This window comes from Artemia franciscana, chromosome 4 (assembly GCF_032884065.1).
Source record: "Artemia franciscana chromosome 4, ASM3288406v1, whole genome shotgun sequence".
NCBI lineage: Eukaryota > Metazoa > Arthropoda > Branchiopoda > Anostraca > Artemiidae > Artemia > Artemia franciscana.
In genome coordinates, this window is record NC_088866.1 from 19122980 (window position 1) to 19149205 (window position 26226).

Genomic DNA, 26226 nt, shown 5'->3' on the forward strand with positions numbered 1-26226 from the left:
GATATTGTTTCGAATACATACCGGTTTAGTAGGTGGTCCTAAACTAGACTCAGCAAAATTTAAATAGCAGGGGTTGAAGCTGTCACCTGATTTAATTAATTTTTTTTTTAATCTGAAAGTAAGGAGCGAAACTAAAACTTCAAACGACAGGAATTACTCTGTATATGAAAGTGGCTGCTCCCTCCTCAACGGCCCGCTCTTTACGCTAAAGTTTTTATTTTTTCTCTCAACTATATTTTTTAAGACAGTAAAAAACTTTAGCGCAAAGAGCGGGCCGTTGAGGAGGGAACAGCCCTTTCATATAAGGAGTAATTTCTATTCGTTTTAAGTTTTAATATCCCTCCTTACTTTCAGTTAAAAAACTTGTCTTTATTTATTTAATTTCTGAACATTTAAGAATTAATGCATGTTTTGATTTTGGCTCTCCGCACATGAACAATTAAAACGAAATTTGTATTTTTTTTTTGCTAAATGGCTTTCTCTAAGTTTTGATCGGACGATTTTGTGAAAAAAGGGGTGGGAGAGGAGGCCTAGCTGCCCTCCAATTTCTTCTTTACTTAAAAAGGCAATTAGAACTTTTAACTTTTTACAAACGTTTTTATTAGTAAAAAATATACGTAACTTAAAAATTAACGTACGTAATGAACTTCTATATTCGTGTACTTTTATTACATATATGAGAAGGTTTGTCCCCTTGTTCATACCGAACTTCTATATTCGTGTACTTTTATTACATATATGAGAAGGTTTGTCCCCTTGTTCATACAAATGCCGTAGAATAAATAGTTGAACTTACTAAAAATAATTTAGCACAAAGAGCGAGGTATTTAGGAGGAGATGAACACCTAAAATCCGTAATAATTTCTCTTCGCTTGAAGTTTTGATGCTGCTCCTTACTTTCAGTTGAAAAAAACTTTTTCATATTCATTTTTTCATTTGTTTTTTCTTTTGTTTTAAGTAATGCTAGAAGGTCCTGTGTCCCCTTTATGGAAATTCCTTTTCCCAATGACAAATTCCTCCATTGAAAGATCCTCCCACGTAAGCCCTTCCCCTCAAAACCCCCCAACCAAAAAAATCTCCCTGAAAACATCTGAATACACTTCCCAATAACCATTACTATATGTAAACACTGGTCAAAGTTTGTACCTTGCAGCCCCTCCCCCGGGGACGGTGAGGAAGTTATTCGTCCCCAAAGACATAGTTGTAGGGTTGTTTGACTATGCTAAGCAAAATGGCTATCTCAAAATTTCAATCTGGTGACTGTGAGAAAAAATGAGAGTGGGAGGGAGCCTAGGTGCCCTCAATTTTTTTGTCCACTTAAAAAGGGCACTAGAACTTTTATTTTCCATTGGAATGAGCCCACCCAGGCCATTGTAGGGCCACTCGTTTGATACGATCACCCCTGGGAAAAACAAAAAAGAAAAACAAAAAGAACAACAAATAAACACGCATCCGTCATGTTTTTTTTTAGATAGGAGCTTGAAACTTCTACACTAGGGTTCTCTAATAAGCTGATGCGATGGTATGATTTTTGTTAAGATTCTATGACTCCCAGAGGGTGTTTCCCCCTATTTTCCAAAATAAGGCAAATTTTCTCAGGCTCGTAACTTTTGATTGGTTAGACTAAGTTTTATGAAACTTCTATATTTAAAAGTGGCATAAGAATTTGATTCGTTTGATGTATCTATTAGCATGAAAGTTCCGTTTTTATTGGACTTGGTATTAACCAAGTGACATATAGAGATCGTGAATTCTGTCGGTCTGTCGGTCTTTCTGTCCCGGTTTTGCTACTTTAGGCACTTCCAGGTAAGCTCGGACGATGAAATTTGACAGGCTAATCAGGGACTGGACCAGATTAAATTAGAAATAGTCTTTTTTACGAATTGATCATTTGGGGGAGTGGGGGGTCGGTTAATTCGGAAAAATAGAAAAAATGAAGTATTTTTAACTTACGAACGGGTGATTGGATCTTAATGAAATTTGGTGTTTGTAAGGATATCGTGTGTCAGAGCCCTCATTTTAAATCCCGACCAGATCTAGTGACATTGGGGGGAGTTGGGGGGAACCTAAAATCTTGGGAAACGCTTAGAATGGAGGGATCGGGATGAAACTTGGTGGGAAAAACAAGCAGAAGTCCTAGATACGTGATTGACATAACCGGAACGGATCTGCACTGTTTGGAAGAGTTGGGGGGGGGCTTAATTCTGCAAATTAGAAAAATGAGGTGTTTTTAACCTACGAAAGAGTGATCGGATCTTAATGAAATTTGAAGTTTGGAAGAATATTGTGTTTCAGAGCTCTTATTTTAAATCCCGACTGGATCTGGTGACATTGGGGGGAATTGAGGGGGAACCTAAAATCTCGGAAAACGCTTAGAGTTGAGGGATAGAGTCCTAGATACGTGAGATACGCTATATACATAAAGTACTAGATACGCTTAGAGTCCTAGATACGTGATTAAATTAACCTATGAAGACAAAGAAAGGAAATAAACAATGAAAAGAGAAAAAACAAATAGGTGAAAAAACGACGATTTTATCAGCCAGTAGTAAAATATGAAAAACGAGCAAATATTTCGACAAGGACCTCCGCCAAGTCGTCCTCAGTGCTCAAAAAAAAGAAAACAAAGAAAAAACAACAGCAAAATCTAACCTTTATAAGTGAACTACACGAGAGGAAGAAGGACACTTCCTCTCGTGTCTTTTTTCCTCTCGTGTAGTTCACTTACAAAGGCTAGATTTTACTGTTTTTTTTTTTTTTTTTTTTTAGCACTCAGGACGACTTGACGGCGGTTCTTGTCGAAATATTTGCGTGTTTTTCATATTTTACTACTGGCTGATAAAATCCTTATTTTTTCACCTATTTGTTTTTTCTCTTTTCAATTTTTATTTCCTTTCTTTGTTTTCATACGTCATGCATAGCCAGTATGGTCTCAGAACGTATTGAAATAACCGGAACGGATGCGCTCTCTTTGGGGGAGTTGGGGGAGGAGGGTTAATTCTGAAAAATTAAAAAATTAGGTGTTTTTAACTCACGAAGGAGTGATCGGATCTTAATGAAATTTGATGTTTAGAAGGATTAAATCCCGACCGAATCCGGGTAAGGGGAAGTTGGGGGGCGGAACCTAAATACTTGGAAAACGGTTAGAATGAAGGGATCGGTATGAAACATGGTGGGAAAAATAAACACACGTCCTAGATACAGGATTGATATAGTCAGAACGGATCTGCTTTCTTTGGGGGAGTTGGGGGAGGGTTAATTATAAAAAATTAGAAAAAAATGAGGTATTTTCAACATACGAAAGAGTGATCGTATCTTAATGAAATTTCATATTTAGAAGGACGTCGAAACTCAGATCTCTAATTTTGAATCCCGACCGGATCCAGTATCATTAGGGGGGGGGGGCTGGAAATTTTGAAAAACGCTGTGAAACTTGATGGAAAAAATAAGCTCAAGTCCAAGATAGGTGACTGCCATTACCGGACCGGATCCGCTCTCTTTGGTGGAGTTGGGGGGGGGGGGGATAATTAGGAAAAATTAGAAAAATTGAGGTATTTGTAACATAAGAACGGGTGATCAGATCTTAATGAAATTTGATATATAGAAGAATCTTATGTCTCAGATGCTCCATTTTCAATTCGGATCGAATCCAGGTACATAGTGGGTTGGAGGGGGGGGGGGAAGAAATCTTGGAAACTGGAAATTTTGAAAAACCCTTAGAGTGGAGAGATCGGGATGAAACTTGATGGGAAGAATAAGCAACGAGTTATAGATACGAGATTGACAATAATTGGTACGGATCCGTTCTCTTTGAGGGAGCTGGGGGTTGTTAATTTGGAAAAATCAGAAAAATTGAGGTATTTTTAACTTAGGAACGGGTGACCGGATCTTAATGAAATTTGATATTTAGAAGGAATCCATGTCTAAGAGCTCTTATTTCAAATCCTGACCAGATTTTGTGACATTGGGGGGAGTTGGAGGGGGAAACGCTTATAAATGTCGTAGATACGTGATTGACGTAACCGGACTCGATCCGCTCTCTTTGGGGAAGTTAGGAGGTGAGGTTCAGTGCTTTGGCGAGTTTGGTACTTCTGGACGTGCTAGGATGATGAAAATTGGTAGGCGTGTCAGGGAGCTGCACAAATTGACTTGATAAAGTCGTTTAACGCGATTCGACCATCTGGGTGGCTGAAAGGAAGAGGAAAAATTAGAAAAATTGAGGTATTCTTAATTTACGAGTGGGTGATCGGATTTTAATGAATATTGATATTTAGAAGGACCTCGTGACTCAGAGATCTTATTTTAAATCCCGACCGGCATTAAGCCTCTGATTTTCGTTTTAAAACAATCTTTAGATTCTTAGAATTTTGCTAGAGCTCATATCATATGAGCTCTTGTTTTTTGGCTCTTCCGGCCTCGTCACAAGTGCCATATAAGCTCTTAGCTCTTGTTTAGAGTTTCGTTTACTATTGAGTCGGGTCGCTCCTTACTACACCTTCGTTACCACGATCTGTCTGACAGACAAAGTTGCAAAAAAAGGTAAAAAGCGGACAGATAAGAAGAATTATGATTCATTCTCAGCATTAGCCTGTAGTCAAGCTGAGGGAGGAGTAAATTAAAAAATAGAATTAATTAAAAAAAAACGAGGACAATTAATAAAATATCGACAAGAAAAAATACGCTTATTCAGGGTGAATTATTTGACAATATATATATTATGCAATTTTTTGATTGTTTGTACAGGATTTATCATAGGGAATAGGAAAAATATTCTAATGTGGTTGTATCCCAAAAGAGTAAGGGTCTAAATGTGAAATTTCTGTGGATGGTGAGGGGTATTTCGAACTAAATCGAAGACCATTGTGTGCATCCTGGTTATATGGAAGGAAGAGTAAAATTTTAGAAATAATCATTCAGCGAAAAAAATGTCAAGATAAATTATAAAATATTGAAAATAAGGAATATAGTTATTTTGTGGCAAATTATTTAACAATTTAAAAATTACGCAAGTTTCGATTGTTTACACACAGGATTGATCAGGAGGGGGGATTTTATTGAGAAAGGAGGGGAATTTTTCAACCCAGTTGTGTTCCAAAGAGTAAGGGTGTCAATGTGAAACTTTCGCAAATACCGAGTGGTATTTTTAATTAAATAAATGGACACCTTGTGCAGATGGTTTCTAAGAAAGGTGTGGCTGTAATATTTTAGGAATAGCTGAAGGTTTTAACTTATAACTTTAAGGCCCCATACTGCTGCTACTTTTTCAACGGCTGTGACTTTCATTAATTTGACTACAACTACTTGTGACTGTGACCACTCCCAATTGTGTTGCGAGAGCAACAATTTGGTTTTTTCGTGGTTTTTATGGCACTTGGTATTCACCAAGTGCCATATAGCTGATTGCAAATTCTGTCGATCTGTCTGTCTCTCGTTCTGTCGGTCCCGATTTTGCCAGTTTAGCCACTTTCAGATAAGCTAGGACGATGAAATTTGGCAGGCGTATCAGGGACCACACCAAATTGAATTAGAAATAGTCTTTTCCCCGATTCGACCATCTGGGGGGGAGTGGGGGACGGTTAATTTGGAAAAATTAGAAAAATGATTTATTTTTAACTTACGAACGGCTCACCGGATCTTATTAGAATTTGATATTTAGAAGTATATCGTGTCTCAGAGCTCTTATTTCATATCTCGACTGGATCCGGTGACATTGGAGGGAGTTGGAAGGGTAAGCATAAAATCCTGGAAAATACTTAAGAGTGGAGGTATCGAGATGCAACTTGGTGGTAAAGATAATCACAAGTCCTAGACACGTGATTGACATGACTGGAACGGATACACTCTCTTGGGGGGAGTTGGGGGGGGGGGTTAATTCTGAAAATCAGAAAAATGAGGTACTTTTAACTTTGGAAGGAGTGATCAAATCTTAATGAAATTTCATATTTAGAAGGATCTCGTAACTCAGATGTCTTATTTTAATTCTAATCGAATCCAGTGTCATTGAGGGGAGTTGGGGGAGGGGACTGAACATCTTGGAAAACGCTTAGAGTGGAGAGATCAGGACGAAACTTGGTGGGAAGAATAAGCACCAAGAATAAGTCCAAGATGCGTAACTGACATAAGCGGATAGATCCGCCCTCTTTGGGGTAGTTGGGGGAGGGGGTAATATGGAAAAATTATAAAAAATGAGGTACTTGTAACTTTCGAACAGGTGATCAGAGCTAAATTAAATTTGAATATTAGAAGGATCTTGTGCTTCAGAGCTCTTACTTTAAATCCTGACCAGATCCGATGACATTGGGTGGAGTTGAAGCAGGAAACTGGAAATCTTGGAAAACGTGAAAATTGAGATATCTTTATCTTACAAATTGGTCGTCAGATTTTGATGAAACTTGATATATAGAAAGATCTTATGTCTCAGATGCTCTGTTTTAAATTTGAATTGGATCCGAGTACATAGGGGGCTGGAGGGGGGGAACAGAAATTTTGGAAACCGGAAATCTTGAAAAAGGCCCAGAGTGGAGAGATCGGGATGAAACCTGATGGGAAGAGTAAACACAAGTTCTAGATACGTTATTGACATTATTGGAACGGGTACACTCTCTTTGGAGGAATTGGGGGGATTTCCAGTACTTTGGCGAGTTCGGTGCTTCTGGAATTGCTAGGACGCTGAAAATTGGTAGGCGTGTCAGAGACCCGCAAAAATTGACTTGATAACAGTCCTTTCCCAGATTCGACCATCTGGGGAGCTGGAGGGAAAGGAAAAATGGAAAAAAAATTAGGTGTTCTTAACTTAATAATGGGTGAACGGATCTTAATAAAATTTGATATTTAGAAGGACCTCGTGTCTCAGAGCTCTTATTTTATATCCCGACCGGTATTAAGCCTCTGATTTTGCTTTTAAATCAATCTATTGATTCTTAGAATTTTGTTAGATCTCATGCCATATGAGCTCTTGGCTCTTAGCTCTTCCGACCTCGTCACAATTGCCATATTTGCTCTTAGCTGTCGTTTTATTTTCTAGCACCCCGATTTCAGCTTATTCCTAGAAAGTGGCAAGGGTCTAGTCTCTGCAGTTTTCGCGCAAAGTGTGAACCTTTGGCCGGATTGATGAAAATGACTTTGCATTTTGGAAAGCGTCGTAGACCTTTTGCCTGGGGCCAAAAAAATATTGTTTCTACCCATCTTCGTGATTTCAGCTGAGTTTATCATCCGGTTTTTCGCACTTGGGATTGCGTAGAGAAATACTATCAGATGTGCCTCTTAAACTTTAAAAGTTCTCTCATTGCTAATGTAATTAGAGTTTATTCTTCGCTCCTTTCTAAGTGAATGACGTTAGAAACTAGGCCTACTGCATAAAAGTCTACTTATGAACTAACACAGATAGATTTTTTTACGGATGAGATGATCGAAGCGTACGTCATCCATTTTTCAGTAGAAAAATTCCTTCATGAGATATATCAGTTTGAAAGTTTAAAGAGGTTGAAAACTTCAGAAGTAAGGTTGAAACCATAAATAGGCCGATACCAATTGTGAGACATATAGGGGATTTTTAAGCAACAGTCGGCTGTTAGTTCACAATCCTCTTTGGTGATGAGGGGTTAACAACTTTTGCTAGTTGGTGTAACTATTATTTGTTTCCGGTGCATTTGATGGTAAGACCAATTTGGTTCCAGTGGTAATACATGTAAGAGACTTGTACGTAATAATCGGTTGTTAGGCTACAATCATCTTCAGTGATGAGGGGTAATCGGACCGGAGAAACAAAACCAAAGTGCTGCTCTCACAAAACTTTACTCGGAGAAGCCGAACAAAGGTTGCCGCAACACCTTACGTTGCCCATGTAACGGGGATCTAAATTCCAAAAAAAATTCTAAAAAGGGTTAAATGAATTGTGGTAAAAGAATTTATTTTGGTACACAAAAACTGAACACAGTGAGTGGAAAGAATCAACAAAACCTATGGAATAAAGCGAACAGAAATGAATACGTATAAAAGAGGGGTTGCTCTTCCTTAACACCTCGCTCTTTAGGCTAAATTTTTTAGTACTTGGAAATAAAGCTTCTTATTGTTTTAATTAAGCGAACATAGTGTTTCAGAAGTCGTTCTTAAAGACTTCGGACAGAATTCTAGCTTCAGAATAAAGAGCGGGTGTTGAGGACGAGTAAGCCCCCTCGTATACGGAATAATTTCTGTTCGTTTTAAGTTTTAATGTTACTCCTCACTTTCAGTTGAAAAACTTGTTTTTTTTTTTATTTAACTTCTGATCGTTTTTTAAATAATGAGGAAATCTGGCTACATCTTCGCGGCAAAATACCTGCTCCCCACGGATTTATTCTCTAGACAATTCACTCGTGGCGAAATTCCACCCCGGACAATTACCCGTAACATATCCACGCGTAAAATTGAGTCGGCAAAGAGGAATCAAGACAATTGTATAGGAATTCTGACAAATTCCCCCAGTGTAAAAATTTTACTCCTGGAAACTTCCCTCCTCATGGAAAATTATCCCTGCAGAAACTACCACTAGCAGAAAATATGCCCCCCCCCAACCAAAAAATATTTACATACTTCCCAATAACAAATACTATACGTGAACAACGGGCAAGTTTTGTAACTTAAAAGCCTTTTCCCATGGACTGAGGGAGGGGGGGAGGGTCATGATATCTCTAACGGCATGGCTATTTCACCTTTCAACTATGCTGAACAAAATGACCATCTAAAAATATTGATCGCACAATTTTGAGAAATCGAGGTGCGTGGGAGGGGTCCTAGTTGCCCTCCAATTTTTGATCAGTTGAACAAAGCGCTTGAGCTTTTAATTTCACTTCGAATAAGCCTTCTCCTGATATTTTAGGAGCACTAGCTAAATACAATTACCATTGAGGAAAAAACAAAAACTAAAAAGAATAATAATAATAAACCCGCATCCGTTATCTTTCTTCTGGAAAAAAATACAAAATTCCACATTTCTGCAGATAGGAACTTGAAACCTCTACATTAGGGTTCTCTGATACGCTGAATCTGATGGTGTGACTTTCATTAAGAGTCTATGACTTTCAGAGGGTGTTTCTCCCTTTTTTCAAAAATAAGGCAAATTTTCTCTGGTTAGTAACCTTTAATTGGTAAGACTAAATTAAAAAAAAAACATATAGATTTGAAATTGGCATAGAGATTTGACTCTTTTGCTATATATGTTGGTATCTAACTTCCGTTTTTTAGAATTTCGGTTGTGCTAAAAAACTTAATATTTCTTAATATTAAGTATCTAACCCAATATTAATTATATGAGGGGGACTGTCCCCTCCTGAATACCTTGCTCTTTACTTAAGTTTTTCTGAACTTTTAAAAGAAGCTCATCATTCTAATTAAACGGCCGCTATGTTTCAGGAGTTGTTCTTAAAAAATCAGGACCAAAGTCAAAATTTAGCGTAAAGAGCGAGGTATTGAGAAGGGGACAGCCCTTCTCATATAATTAATCATTTTTCTTCGTTTTAAGTTTTGATGTTGGTCCTTATTTTCAGTTGAAAAAACTTTTTTTTGTTTAATTTTTGATCGTTTTTAAATAATGCCGGGAAATCCGGCTCCCCCTCCACGAAAATTCCTTGTCCCTTTGGATAATATCACCATTAAAAGTAATTCCCACGTAAAATTCTCGTCTCCCATTAGGAAAAATCCTCCCAGACAATTCATTCTAGCTGAAATTTCACCCCGAAAAAAAAAAAATTGTGCGGACGGTTCAAGGTTAAAAATTGGGGCAGTATCCTCTCTAATCCCTTGTAGGGCTTAAAGAGGGAGGATCTGAATAGATTGGGATGGAGAAAGAGCATGCCTAGCTGTGTTGGCCTCAAGCAGCTTGGTCCTGTAACGAGTTGTTAGTTGTAGTAGTAGTATTTTGTCTATGCTGAATTGAGTGAGATTATAGTGCGATATTGGATAAGATCTCATTTATTTAACAAATGCAAAAGCAAATAGACCGAAAGGAAAACATATCCAACAGAAACTCAAGTCGTAAGCGAAGGTCTAACTTACACTAGACAAATTTTCTTGTGCATTGAAAGTCAAAATAAGAAAACTGGCAAAGAAGTAGAAAACATCAGACTGAAACAACTTTTATAGAAGTCGGACAAAGAAGGCGATCCCTGTGTGTGGTGAAACCCAAACACCATCGAACAAAAAAAAACTAACTAGATTATTCAGTAATCAAAGGAAAAAATATTTTCCATTAATTATACTATGTCTTTTAAAGAGATTGGTCATCTCAACTTTTAAAATTGCTATTTAACTTAAGTTTTTTGCTGTGAAAGGTATTTGAAATGTAAGTAAAAAATCTAATCCTTTTATAACCCATTGAAAGTGTATTCATATTTTCGAAAGCTAACCGAAGGAGCAGCTGAATTCAGCCGATGAGATATCACGAACAGACTCAACATGTATGGTATGAACTGTAGAAACGCTCCTTGTGCAGAAGAGGCCTTACTTCACAACAGATACCTCTAGCCCAAGGAAAAAAGCAACCTGACAAATCTCAAAAAATAAGTCGACTAAAAGATAAAACAAAAACCGTTACTTGTATGATAAACCCGTACCTAATATTCTTCTAGTGTGTTTCTCTGACGCTCTATACTAATGAAATATACCAAATTAAGATATAAATATAATACTTTAGAAACAAAATTTGGCTTTGTAATTGTATATTAGGGGGGGGGGGTAATTATAGCGGGTCTGTATGCCTAATGTGTTAGATGCAATTGTTCCGCATGTTATGTAGTAAAAATTACTTTCTAAACTCACACTGGTCAAATATTTTATTCACCCCAATCCCCCTAATGTGCAATTATATGGCCTAAATTATATATTTTCAATCTATTCTGTTACTTTGCTTTGTCTTGTCTCACGCTAAGCTGAAAGAAACTAACGAAAAAAACAACAGTTCTATAACGTCAATGAATGAACAACTTGAGCGGTAGGGGGTTTAAAATACGGTAACCTAAACACCTATAGCTCATATTTACTAAAGTTCCATCTTTAACTGTTTTTTAACCGTCAAAAAATGATCAGTTTAGCATTAAGGGTCATATAAGAAGTTAAAAATAATTGTGTTGAAAATAGGTCGAAGAAGCGATTAATTAAAAAGGAAAAACAAACTTAACATTTTTGTATAAAATAGTAGACTGTATGTCAATTTCAGCCAATCATGGTTGCAGTGTAGCTGCAACTTAGCAAGAGCAAACTACAGCCCACAGTAGTCAAAAGATGAAAAATACGTCTTGAACAGACTGACTAATGAGAAAAGATTTGTATCGGTATCACTGATATTTCTCTTTTTTTTTTCTTATCTTGCAGGGCTAGTGGCTTATCAGAAAATCATAGAGAGATGTTAGGTGGCTTATTTAAGCTCTATTTATCTTATCTACGTGCTTTTTATCAATTCTGCCCATCCCAAGTGCCATAAAAGCACTAAAAACAGCCCACAGTAGTCAAAAGATGAAAAATACGTCTTGAAAAGACTGACTAATGAGAAAAGATTTGTATCGGTATCACTGATGTTTCTCTTTTTTTCTTATCTTGCAGGGCTAGTGGCTTATCAGAAAATCATAGAGAGATGTTAGGTGGCTTATTTAAACTCTATTTCTCTTATCTACGTGCTTTTTATCAATTCTGCCCATCCCAAGTGCCATAAAAGCACTAAAAACAGCCCACAGTAGTCAAAAGATGAAAAATACGTCTTGAAAAGACTGACTAATGAGAAAAGATTTGTATCGGTATCACTGATGTTTCTCTTTTTTTTCTTATCTTGCAGGGCTAGTGGCTTATCAGAAAATCACAGAGAGATGTTAGGTGGCTTATTTAAACTCTATTTCTCTTATCTACTCGCTTTTTTATCAATTCTGCCCATCCCAAGTGCCATATAGCACTAAAAACTGCAGTTAACTGCACACTTAACTACAGCTTTATAATAACCCCTCCAGTTTACTCCCCCTACCAGCCCCTTGGTAAGTTTCATTTGTCCGTTGGGAGAATTCGCTCTGAATTCTTTGTCTTTAACACGGTCCTCCGACGTTGAGGCTGTTAAATAATTTTTTGAATATCGAATATTCTTAAGAGAAAAAATTCATAGAATAACGAATAATTGGATTTCCAAGTTGCAAATGACTATTCCTTGATGCAACGCCCTCCCTTCCTTCTATTTAAAAAAGTTAAGCTTCATCAAAGATAGTTCAATGCACTCACTCTTAACAATAGAGACTTAAGCAATTAACTCATTGCTTTATAATGTGTAATTACAAATATATTTGTTGAATAAGGTTTTGGTGATGTCATGATCCTCCATAGTCCCTGGGGAAAGGGCTATAAGTTATTCCATTATGGTCCTACAAAATCCAATAAATTAAATTCGATTATCAGCCGCCGTAGTTCAGCTGCTAGAGTGTTAAACTTCAATTCAGAATGTCAAGGGTTCAATTATTAATCGGGCATTTTTTTTTCAATCATATTTTTTTCCTTATTTGTCCGATTATTTAACTGATTATTCATAATTTTTGTAAACATGGCCAATCATTTTCATTTAAGAGGGAATGCATGTCATCCAGTTTCATCGTTTGTAACTACATTCCAATTAGATCACTAAATCAAAACCCCAATGCGTTGCCACTTAGGGATTAGAGAAGTATAAGCATATGATGCCGGAGCCACTGAAAATTGTGTATTCAAAGGAGTATTAGTTATTATCAAATTTACTTATTCAAATTATTTACTTATATTTACTATTTAATAGACAGTATAAAAGTACTTGCTATGTATATTGAGAAATCTTGGTACTAAAAACTTTGTCTTGTTTATTATATCCTGGGCACTGATACTGTCAAGCAGAAGATACTGTGTCGGTTAGGCCATACAATGCGCAGACCATATGACCATATAAGCAAAAGCTGCCTCAAATGTCTACCACTCCAGCATGAAAGAAGAGAACAGGGGGCCAAAAGAATATGTGGCTTGCAAGAATGAAGTTTGATCTGGAACCAATAGGAGGGTTGAGGAAATACGACCGTCATTGGAATCATCTGTGGCTGGAGATGGTAGAGCTTTCCATTCTCTAGCAAAATCTCCTGTAGGAGAGATATCGTCGTCAGCATGGCACCACGATGAGCATGGATACGGTTTGGACGTGCAGCAAGTACAAGTAAGTAAGCACAATATATAGTTCAGGTCTGTGTGGCTTAAATGTCAGTTTCATGTCGCTTGATATTTTACAATTTACTCAGGATATTGATTGACCATTGTATGATTTGTAAAAAAAAAAAAAAATCACATATCTTTGAGTTCTGTGTAATTTGTTAATATTAAAGCAACGAGACAAAGGTGCTAATGATTTTCTCTCAAATACCATGTTAAATAACTAGGTAAAAGCTTTTCAAAATAGATTAATTGTTTCCCACATACTTCGTAATTATACAAAGTACCTTATGGGATGCTACTTCAATTTTTTTTTCATTTTTTTTTTGAAGAGCTTACTTCAAAGGCTTCAGAACAGATGTTTCTTGATAACTAATTTGTAAAAAAAAAAAAAAAAAAAAAACTCTTCAACATCTTCGTTTCTTTTATCAGTGGTGTCATAATTAAGGATTACAAATTATGAATTTCAACAAATAATAGGAATGAGCCTTAATAAAAAAAGAAAATGAAAAAAAAAGCACTCCAATTTAAGATTTCATAGTCAGTTGATAAACAGAATAGGTACGGTCATCAGAAATCACGCATTAAAATCCGAGACATGTCTTAGAACATGTAAAAAAATTCCCGCTCAAAAAAATTCAACTAACATAAAATTTATATTCAATGATGAAAAAAGAAATCACCAGTGCAACAGCACAAACATAGAAATAAACTCTTGATGGACTTTCTCCACATAATCTTCTTGTAATTTTTTTTCTATAGCTATCTTTTGTTTGTTGTATTTCTTTTTGTTTGTGTGTGTGTGTGTGAATTTCATTTCTCTTGCATATTTAGTGTTGAAATTTGTCATTCCTCTATAGTTCTTTTTTAATGTGTGTTTGTTTAATTTCTTGTGTTTAATTTCATGTTTTTTTTTCTATAGCCACTATTTTTTGTTTTTTGTATGTTTTGAATTTTTTTTATATATTGAACTCTTTTTACTCAAAATTTTAATACTTTTGTAGCGTTTTTGTGGGTAAAAAAGATTTATTATTATAATTATTATTTGGCCAAGGGGGAAGGCCGAGGAGATATTTAGAATATTGGTAATAAAGTCACCTGAGTTGCTTTAGTTTCATTGCCGAAAATGTACGCCAAAAAGTTACAAGGTACAAAAAATTTGGAAGCGTATATGAGTTATACAATCTAGCTATTAGCCGGCGATTAAAAGGAAGTTTCTTAGATACTATGCTACCTTAGGCACTGGACGTCTGGCATTGGAAATGACGGATGAAGAGCTTTCTAGTTGGTTTTAGACAGTAACCGACTGGGAGGCCAAGATATTTCATTTCCGGTTCAGGATCAACCGAGACTCCATCAATATCAAATTTATATCCTTCGGGAACTGGGCCCCAGTTGAATAGTACTACTTCTGACTTTTCAGCGTTAAACTTAAGATTTATTTTTAAATATTCTCGACTTGGAATGGAAAATAATTCTCAAATGCCAGTCCCGTTCGGCTGGGGTTGGGGACATCGTCCGCATAAACAATAAGAGATACATCTATCCCTTCTTAAATACAAAAGGAAACCGCTTGAGGCTGTGCGTCCAGAATACAGTTATTAAACGTGATTGGAGATGTAAGGGCACCAGTGCCCTACTCCACAGTGAACATGCATGAATATCTCGGTAATCATTCCGTCAGGAAGATTCACTATGAGAAACACATTCGACAAACAATGTTCCTGCACTGTATTATTCACCAGCAAGCTTTGTTTGCTGAATATATGAGTATTAGGATTGTTTTGAATCCTGTGGTGAACTTGTTAAATTCAACAAGATCACATGGGCTCAATAGTAGACAGTTCAGAGATATGTTGAAAGATACAGACACAGAATCGCAAGATTTACCATGTTACGCTGCAGTAAGATTGCTAAGTTGTAAGAAAGTTCAGATTCAAGTTTTTGAATTCAAAAAGGAAATACATGACTTCCTAGAAAGTAAAATAAAGTCACAATCAATAAAGTCAGATAAATAAAGTCAATAAAGTCGGATAAAGAGCAGGTATTTAAAATGCCCTTTGTTGCAGACATTAAATTTCTGATCTCTTAAAATTTCCGAAGCTAAAACTAAAAGGAGCTAAAAGTTTAGTTTTTGATCTTAACACTCACCTAAATGCGTTCATATCTAAAATCAACTTGTTTTTGGAACAAGTACAGGCTAACAATTTGACGCTCTTTCAGCAGTGCAAAGTCTTTATGGCTGAAGCAACAGCTGAGCTCCCCACTATTTGCATGCGAGACCATCAAAGACCCCCAGGTGCAGTTTTGGGAGCCGTTTTCTGACTTGGATATAATGGTAGAAGAAGTGATGCTATTTCAAAATCTAATTGAAGCAGATATGGCCAGCTGCTTAGGTTAACCACAGCTGGAGATCATTAAGTTGCAAGGAAAATTTCTCCTTGCGGACAAGTTCAAAGAAGGACTTTTGAGCTAGTAATAGTTTTTGCTCAAGGAAGACTTTACTAATGTCAAAGCTTTTGCATCATCGAACCTTTAGTATTTTGAACATCAAACTTGAGCACACAGATATTTTCAAGGATGAAGTACGTGAGAAACAATTTGAGAACTAACTTGTCTGACGATGAACCTAACCTGACTTGATGGAAACTTGATTTTAATTTAAAAATCAACAGACTCGATCAGTCCGTTCTCCTTAGGGACAAGTTTAAAGAAGGACATTCGAATTTTTAATAGTTTTGGCTCAAGGAAGACTTTACCAATGTCAAATCATTCGTATAAAAGTACCTTTTAATATTTTGAACATCAAACTTGAGCAAACAAATATTTTCAAGGATGAAATACGAACAAAAAATAATTTGAGAACTAACTTGTCTGATGATGAACCTAATGTGGCTTGATAGTAACTTGATTTTAATTCACCTCTAGTAAAGTCGGCCCCCTGATTGCAGTTTGATAGTTAATTTAGTCCTCAAAAAAAAAATATTTGGAGACCCCTGTTCTAGATAACAGCCTTGGGAGGAAAAACCGATGAAAGATATGTAGCTTTTTCCTAAGTTTATGCAATCGCTTCGACTATGACACAGTGCCAAAAAAAAGTATCATGGAAAGAAGTAGTTGTATTCTTTTTCTTTAACGAGGATGGCCTTCCGTTCATGAACTCCCATTGTATGTTTCAGCCTAGTTATTTTATAGGAAATGACATATTTTCATTTTTACTAAAACGTTTTGAAAGCTAAGGTAGCAAGTACTATACCATTAAACAATTTACTTCGGGTATTATAATCAAATACATGCGAGCTACTGAGAGACGTGTGATTGCACTTACGTGAGATTGTTTTACCTGTTTGTTCAGTTGTGAATAAGTTAACAAAAGAAGCACATTAAAGGAAATGTCTTACAGGTAGTTCTTTTTCAATTTAGACCTTTCATATCCGATAAGTGATGTTCTGAAACCTTTATCGGTCGTACTCGGGAATGGGAGGATTCTGGGATAATTTTATACAAATTATTATCTTAGTAAATGCCGCAAGATTCTCCCTCTCAAGGACACATCCAAGAATATTAGAAATTCATAAAAGTGGAAACAATCATAAAATCTCATAAAGAAAAATAAGCTATGTCATCTAGCGTTTGGTGACTTTGACTAAAAAATTCTGCATATTGGTATTTTCATATACTTTGAAATGCAGGGGAGGGTAATGAAAGCTGAATTTTATCCCAAGTTGGTCTGCAAGCTTCAAGTCAACTAGCCTAATTGCCCTTGGTTTACCAGGGTCAAAAACTACCCCTAAGTGTCCGTCAAGTCAACTAGCCTAAGATTTTGCAAAGGTCTACAATAGTGGCTTTTCATAAAGAGACATGCTTGAACAAAAAGAAGGGTGTTTTGACGATCATGATACAGTTAAACCCTTTTGATTTAGCTTAATAGTGTTAGTTATAATAGTAGAAGTTGTAGTAGTGTTTTTAATCACAGTAACAATATCAGTACTAATAGACAGAGTCACAGACGCAAGCTGTAGCAGTTGTAGCAGTACTTATAATAGTAGAAGTTGTAGTAGTATTTTTAATCACAGTAGCAATATCAATATATTCATAGTCCCAATAGTCCCAAAATGCAAATAATCATAGTCCCAATTAGGCACTAGAATAGTTGAGTTGCATTCGTATCTGCACTCACGAGTAGCTGCAGCCGCAAGTATTCGCAGTCTTGAGTAGTTACGGTCGCAAGTAGTCATAGTTTCAAGTAGTCACGGTAGTAAATAGTCATAGTCGAAGTTACAAAGTAGTCAGACTTGCAAGTAGTCACGAGCATGTAAAAAAAACAAACATAACAATTGATCCAAAAAAGATAAAGATGGGATAAAAACAAATAAATATGATTCGTTGATATTTGTGGAATTTTATAAAATAGGTTCCGTCATATTTTTTTGGTTAGTTTTTTATATAGGCTAGTGCTATATAAAACCATTAGAGGGGGCTGGGGATAAATTGTCAAAAACGCGAACAAAACCATAAAAATGAACATTCAATTAACAATCTAGAAAATGTTGAAAATCTCCCAATCTGCCAACCTTGGAAATCAAAATATTGACCGATTATCCCTTACAGTTAAATTTCAGATATAATCCTATCTAATTGTAGATTGATCTATAAAATTTCCAATTAAGCTTGCAGCATTTTTGCTAAAGTCACCAGACGCTACATTGTCAGTAATGCTTGTATTTTTAGTATTTATCTGCATATGTTAGCCTAAATCCAACCTGTAAAGTCCCCTAATCTCTTTGGGAAACATTATAATAATAAAAGGGTTATACCATTCAGCCCCCCTGCTTCTTAATGTGTGGTTTTAGCCTCAAGATTTTATCCAAAAATTTGCTAATATTTTAGTTTCTGTTGTTCATATTCTTCATCGTTAGATGGTTCATAATGTCAATTCAAAAAAGAAGAAAAAAAAAAAACTCAGACAATTTTACATCTAAACTTGTTTTATGTAGGAGTACTAGCCGGGGGGAGGGATTGCCGTTAAACTGGATCTTTTATCTATGTTCAGAACTCATTCAAATGTAAACGCCAAAATCTCAATTACTCTAATAATAAAACAAATTATTAAGGTCAAATTGTTTGTTATAAAAGGAGAGCCAGGTAACGGAAGCTATTCTCATATCTCTAAAAGGGCGTTCACAGAGTAGGGGCCCAGGCCCATCTCAATAACGCTAAATTTTTGTGAATTTTTCAGCAATTCATATTCAAACTTTTGAATTTAAACAAAGTTATACAAAAGTAATAACTTGTGAAATAATTACTCTACTAATAAAACAAATAATCTAGGTTAAATTATCGATTATTAGAGGAGGGAGAGGCAATTAAACCTATTTTCATATCTCTAACAGGGACGTTCACAGAGTAAGGGCTGGGACCCATCCAAAAAACCCAGTTTTGTGAATTTTTGGGCAATTCTTATTCAAATTTTAAAATAGGTATACGAAAGGTTATAACTAGTGAGACGATTACTCTACTTTCGTATCAAGCTGTTTTCGTATCTCTAATAAGGACGTTCACAGGGTAGGGGCTCGGGAAACCATATTTTTTTCAGAAAACACCATAAACCGTAAATTTTTGCAAATTTCTAGTCAATTCTTATCCAAATTTCCAAATAAAGGGTAGTTTTAATTATTAAGCCCCCGAAACAAATCTTCGTGCGTTCCTGCCTCTAAATACCTTTACATTTAGCAGTCTTATCTCTGCTATTGGATTTACATTTGTCATTGGTACCATACCCTAAAAAAGCAGAGAAATGTAATGTTAAAGGACGTTTTTGTCCTTAGTTCATTTTCAAAATAAGTGTGAGGTATATTCATCAATTTGGATTAGCCTTAGATAAGATATATTCCAAAAAAAGAAACATTTTATAGTTAATATCAAAACCCCACATAGGCTCAATGGCCTCTAAGGGGGCGGATTCCATGTAAAATGACACGCAACGAGAGGATTAAAATCAGGTCTCATTGTTGGTATATGTATGCGGAATTTGATGTCCTGAGAATTACGAAGCTGATAGTTTGACCAATCAGATTCAAAAGATGAAGTAAACCATCGGGACCTGGGAATATTACCTTGGAGCTGAAAAAAGGCGAAAGGTGGACGGGAAAGAGCATAACGTTTTTTGATATCGAGTAAAATTTTAGTCGCTTAACGATTTACCTCCTGGATAAGATTTACAGCTTTATTGTAAGTGTTCGGAAGCGTTTTGAGAAAAGAAGGAATGCAGATATCCATATTACTGGACAATAAAAATATGAATGAATTAACCTGTGAGGAAGGATTCTCAGCATTGGTCCAGCAAAATATACTTGAGTTTCAAACAGTTCGTAGTAATGAACTGCAGTAAGGAGCGACCCGGCTCAGTAGCAACTGAAACTCTAAAAAGTGGAATTTTGATACCAATAGATACATCAAAAGAATTGTATTAATGTTGATTTTAAATATATAAGTTTTATCAAGTTTAGTTTTACCCATCAAAAGTTACGAGCTTGAGAAAATTTGCCTTATTTTCGAAAAAAGTGGAAACCTCCCTAAAAGTCATATAATGTTAATGAAAATCACACCATCAGATTTAGCGTGTCAGAAAACCTTTTGGTAAAGGTTTCTACCTCTTATCTGCAGAAATGTGGAATTTTGTATTTTTCCCAGAAGAAAGATCACGTAAGCGTGTTTATTTGTTTTTTTTTTTGTTTTTTGTCTTTGTTTTTTTTTTTCAGGGGGTGATCGTATTGACCCAGTGATCCTAGAATGTCTCGAGAGAGCTCATTCAAACGGAAATTAAAAGTTCCAGCGCCCTTTTTCAGTGACCAAAAAATCAGGGGGTAACGAGACCCCCTCCCACGCTCATTTTTTTCCAAAGTCACTGGATTAAAATTTTCAGATATCCATTTTTTTCAACATAGTAGGAAATCAAATAACTATGTCTTTGAGGACGACTTAATCCCCCACAGTCCCCAGGGAAGGGCTGCAAGATATGAATTTTGCCTATTGTATACTTATAGTATTTGGTTATTCGGAAGTATATCAGACGTTTTCACGGGGGATTTTTTTTTGATGGTGGGGGAAGGGATTATGCGGGATGATCTTTCTATGGAGGAATTTATCATGGCGGAAGAGGATTTCCATGGAGGGGGATCTTTCCAGCATCATTTATAAAATCAATGAGAAATTATAATAAAAAAAGCAAGTTTTTCTACTGGAAGTAAGAAGCAACATTAAAACTTAAAACTAAACGAAATTATTACGTATGTGAGGGGTTTTGTCGCCTCCTCAATACCTTGCTCTTTACTCTAAAGTATTTTTAATAATTTCAAAAGAGCTATTTATTCTAATTTAACGGTCTGTCTCCTCCTCAACGCCCCGCTCTTTACGCTAAAGTTTGACTCTTGGTTGCAGTTCTACTTTTTAAAACAATAAAAAAAACCTTAGCGTAAAGAGTGGAGCGTTGAGGAGGGGACAGCCCCTCTCACAGACGGAATAATTTCTGTTCGTTTTGAGTTTTTAATGTCGCTCCTTACTTTCAGTTAAAAAACTGTTTTTTTTTTAATTCTTGGAATACCAAGGTTTCTGCATACCTTCATTTTAATGAAGTCAATATACTGTTTCAAAGATAAATTTTCGTCTAGGAGGATACCTAAGAAACGGACATAGCCATCCTTTGGTATGCAAATAAAGCCTTCAGATAGATGAATTCTAGATAGTTGAGGACAAGTCTGAGATATACGAAAAAAAAAATGAAGAAACTAGATATAGAAGCATTAAGGGCAAGAGGGTTAGCACCAAACCAAAGTAAAACTCTCTCAAACATGTCCACTAACTTTGTATGAACCTCGTCCTCTGTTGTCCCAGAAGTAACAAGAAGCAATAAGTTATTACTTATTACTTTCTTATTACTTACTTATTACTTCTTGTTTAACGGTAATAAGTAAAAGTTAATAAATAAATAATAAGAAAGAAGTTACCAATTTCTTCTGGGTGTTGAATGAAGATTTCATCTGATTCACACGAGCTATCTGGAATTCGTTATTTTAAGCTTGATCATTGTATAACCTAAAAGACAGCTTATTTTCAAATTATGTTCATATAACATAACAAATTAATGTTTGGACTTTTTGACCTTTGCCGTTACTGCCGGAATATTTGCGGTACAGTTCACAACAGGAAATGTTATAACTTTTTTTTATAACCATATGTTAAACGATAGTTACGCAAGTGATAAAGATGATAAAGAATGGGTTAAAAGTGGCAGCATCTGAAAGTATTGGTAATTACTCGCATAAATGATTGCAAATTAAAGGGTCACATTACAGGATCTTAATATACCTTCGCTCCTGTTTAGCCTGCAATTTTGAAGTCAGACAGAGAATAAAGTACATTAAAACCACCTGGAGGGGTATCAGGATAAAAATGGAATGTCGTCATATTTCTGTGGCTTCGATTTATGACCTTCTTGTTATTTGGTTTTACGAGTGTATTGCTTAATGTATGAATTTTGTTTAAATTTGTACATCAAAACGAATGCTCTGTTGAAGCATGCTAGCGATATTGAAAGCCACCTCAATTTTTGTGAGTGCGAAGACTGGCCCTATAAATGAAATTTTCTGGTTTACTTGGTTTCCAGGGTACAAGAAAAGAGTTTGGGCTGTTGGTTAATCTTTAATTAGAGATAGATGGTATTGACGAGATCTTATGTTTGCTGCTTAAAAATCCTGATGGTATAAATTCGTTAAGAGGCTGATACACAGGGTTTAGTGGTAGTTGGATAAGGAGGCCCTAAGGGATGAGTTGGGAGTAGTTGCCACGGTGGGAAAAGAAGAGATGTAGATGAGTTGAACACAATTAAATGAACATAAATTTTTGAGGACGATGGAAACTCTCAAATTTAGGGAATATCTCAAGACATGGATTTACTTGGATCAGGACGAATCCTGGCTTGTTTTTATAATTCCTGGCGAGTAGGTAAGAGAGGAATTGGGGTTGGTGTCCACTTAGAAATATCGATATTCGTATAACACTCCAATAGTATTTTATATTTTCTTATAATTATCTAATGTGTTGGTCTTTTTTTTATCCCTCTTCCGAAAACTACCTTCAATAAATTAGTTCGTAATCACCTAAAAGCAGGGACCCATTTTTAAGGAAAAGCTTCTCTTTGTGGACTAGAGACCTGATGTGTTATAGCGGATAGGGTATAATGGATGCATTAAGTTCTGGACTTGTATTGTTTTGAATAAACGATGAAAAATTATCCGTTGCATTCCATGCATCGACTACTTCTTTTTTCTTTTTTTTGGAGATTGAAATCTAAAGCCTAATAGGCACGGACAGGGCACAATTGACATTAGTGTCCACGAAACCTGATCAGAGCAAATATGCACGGGGAAAGCTAAGAGATTTTTATTCAAATACTAGCTGTTGGGGTGGCGCTTCGCGCCACCCCAACACCTAGTTGGTGGGGGCGCTTCGCGCCCCCCCCAAGCCCCCCCGCGCGCGTAAGTCGTTACGCGCCATAATAGTTACGCGCCATTGTAGTTGTGTCCCTATGTCCCACCTGTGAATATAGATATATATATATATATATGGTTTTAACTACGTAAAACTTGCGAATATACAACATTCTTTGCTGTCCCATTGTCTTTGCATATAAATAGATTGTCAGGTTATCCCCCTGTTTCCCCCGGTGTCCCCGTTGTAGTTGTGTCCCTGTGTCCCGGTCGTCATTTATATTCCCTGTGTCCCGGGTCCCGGTCATCATTTGTATCCCGGTGTCCCGGTCTGTATATACATTCGTTTTTTAGTTTTGTTTTTCTCCTTTATTTTTTTCCTTTTTTTTTCTTTTTTAGCTTATTTAGATTTTTAGATTTTTTAGTTTTTTTTATTAGTTTTTAGTTTTTATTTCTTTTTAGTTTTTTTGTCCCGGTCGTCATTTATATCCCCCTGTTTCCCCCGGTGTCCCCGTTGTAGTTGTGTCCCTGTGTCCCGGTCGTTATTTATATTCCCTGTGTCCCGGTCGTCATTTGTATCCCGGTGTACCGGTCTGTATATACATTCGTTTTTTAGTTTTGTTTTTCTCCTTTATTTTTTTCCTTTTTTTTTCTTTTTTAGTTTATTTAGATTTTTAGATTTTTTAGTTTTTTTATTAGTTTTTAGTTTTTTTTTCTTTTTAGTTTTTTTGTAGTTTTTACCTTCTTTTTAGTTTTGTTAATTTTTTTTTTTACTTGTGTCCTGGTCGTCATTTATACTCCCTGTGTCCCGGTGCTTTGTTGATTGCTAATCGAACATTCCTTTTGTCCTGGTCGCTTTCTCTTTGAGTGTCGTCATTTATTTTTTTCTTTTTTAGTTCTTTTAGTTTTTACCTTTTTTAGTTTTTTTTTAGTTTTTAGTTTTTTTAGTTTTTTACCTTTTTTTAGTTTTTTTAGTTTTTTAGCTTTTTTATTTTTTTTATTAGTTTTTAGTTTTTTTGTAGTTTTTGCCTTTTTTTTTAGTTTTTTGTCCTGGTCGCTTTCTCTTTGAGTGTCGTCATTTATTAGTTTTTTCCTTTTTTTTTTTAGTTTTTTATTGGTTTTTACCTTTATTTTAGCTTATTTTTCAGTTTTTTCCTTTTTTTTAGTTTTTTTTTATTTTTTATTTTTTTTAGTTTTTTACCTTTTTTTAGTTTTTTTAGTTTTTTTAGTTTTTTAGCTTTTTTACTTTTTTTATTAGTTTTTAGTTTTTTTTTGTAGTTTTTGCCTTTTTTTAGTTTTTTCAGTTTTTTTTTTAGTTTTTTATTGGTTTTTACCTTTATAGTTTTTTTAGTTTTTTAGCTTTTTTATTTTTTTTATTAGTTTTTAGTTTTTTTTGTAGTTTTTGCCTTTTTTTAGTTTTTTCAGTTTTGACGTCACCTAATCCAGTTTTTTCAGGTGACGTCACCTGACACATCCATCCACACATCCATCCACACATCCACAGACAGACAACTTATTTTTATATATATAGATACGCAAAGCCAGATCACTCAGATTGTCGTTGTAGAGCGATATTGTATCTTGGTAGCGTAGTACAGAAAAGGATAAGCTTACGTGCAGGGATTAATTTAAAAAAATGAAATCAAATTAATTACTGGGGGAGAGGCTCCGAGACCCTTTGTGATAGTAAAATGTATTGAGACTGAAGACGTTTCTAGAAATGACTGAAGGCTAGAACTGAAATATACTTGTCCTAATAATGGATTGGGATGTAGAGCAATAATGACATTTTAATGAAAGAACGCTTTCTGAGAGACGGTATCTCACGAAGGTGAAATTATAGATAGAGCAGAGCTGTCAAACAGTGTTTGATGGACTGGGAGAAGTTACTCATTGAGAAAGAAGGAAAAAAAAAACTATTTTGCTCGAGAATGGCATAGTAAACACGTTTTTGATAGGCTCGGGTAGTTTTGAGAAGACAAAATCACTGAAAGGCTTGAAAATAAGTGCTCATAAAAAATTCCCGGAGGGTCTTTATATAAATAGCCTGCCAGAGTAAGCGGAAAGTAAATCTATGTGGTAACGAGAATGAAAGAATGCAATAGAACAAGTGTTATGTCGAATATGTATATATCATAGAAGCATTATACCATAGCTCTTTCTTTTGGCAGCTTCTAAAAGAAGTGTTTGAGAGAATAAAAATAAGTGAATTTTTTATTGAGATGGTCCCAAAATGCACCCTCGTTGAGAAGCCTCCTCCATAGGATACAGAGAGAAGCCTTTTAAATATTTTGGGGTTTCTTTTTATAATGAGTGGGGTCTCATTTTATCATGTAAACATCCCAGGTGACTTTGACACATTTTGAAATTGCTATCTTTCCTGTTATTGGAAACTTCAAAATCCCCATCTTTGCCTGTTTCAAAATGGTCTCTAACATAAGCTGTAATGCTGCATCCCCTAGAAAATTCTTTCCCATTTGCTTTTAATTTAGCAAATTTTTGTTTTTTCCTAATTTGTTGAATTAATAAGCACCCGCCTTCCATCTTCCCATAAAATCGTCTGTCTTATTTATAGCTAGTTTCAAGTAAATCTTTTCGAAAACAATAAATTTGGCATGCCTTTTTTGCACCACAAAAAGGAATGTTTTTATTGTTAACCAGAAGCTATTATGTTTGTAGTAAGCTACAAACATGGCTACGGTTTAATAACAAAGACAATACGTTTAAGGTGTTTCATCGCATAAATTTAAAGAAATGCCACCCCAGCTAATTTTAGCTGCTATAAAGATGTTTCTTTTATTTCCGTTTAATTTTATAGTTGGGAATTCTACATGTGAGTAGATATAGTTGAGCAAGTATTCGTTTAGAGAAATATGCGTAAATGTTTTTTTATGATTTGACTGCAGGGCTATAAGTATAACGCAATTTCTGGGCTCCGTCCATCAAGTTCCAAGTTGGTTAATTGGTGTGAAGACATTTTAGAAGTGGTAGGAAAAGCTTTGGTACTACGCCTTAGACTACAATTAAAATTCTGCAAGAAAATATAGGCAACCTACTTTGCGAATCAAGTTGTTTACTTTCCAGGAAACTCCAAAAAATTTAGATCCTTGTTCGTGATCCGATCAGAGCTGAATCTGGGGTGCGCAAATGTACTTAATCGGAAAACTATAGCGGTTGGGGGAGGGGGAGCTGTTATTCGATTTTATTTTGATGAATTTTCAAAAAATTAATTTTTCGAAATCGTGCAAATTTTGTTAATTTGTTGATTCTTTAAATTAAAATACTAAAAAAAGGTGTTTTCTAAAATTTAGGAGAGGGGGAGGCAAACAACATTAGGAGAGGAATTGGGTTCCTATCCTAATTGACACCACTGCAGATACCCGGTGTTCATGCTTCCCCATCTCTCTATCATAATCCATAGCAAAATAATTTTAGGAATATGGTTTGTTATATACTAAGCACGTTTTACAGCTACCTATGACACTCGTGAACCGCATGTTCACTGGGCTTAAACCAATTCATCTTCGACGAGTGGCAGTGGGTACCTCATCACAAACTTCCC

General features: G+C 35.6%; 1 protein-coding gene across 1 annotated transcript in view; it reads left to right on the forward strand.

Annotated features, from left to right (window-relative positions):
- Positions 1-16435: 16435 nt before the first annotated feature.
- LOC136026103 (uncharacterized) overlaps positions 16436-26226 on the forward strand; it is a 42756-nt gene continuing 32965 nt past the window's right edge. Inside the window, exon 1 of the mRNA XM_065702385.1 lies at positions 16436-16579. Coding sequence (XP_065558457.1) covers positions 16569-16579 — 11 coding nt within the window. The 5' untranslated portion in view covers positions 16436-16568. The remainder of the gene's footprint in view (positions 16580-26226) is intronic.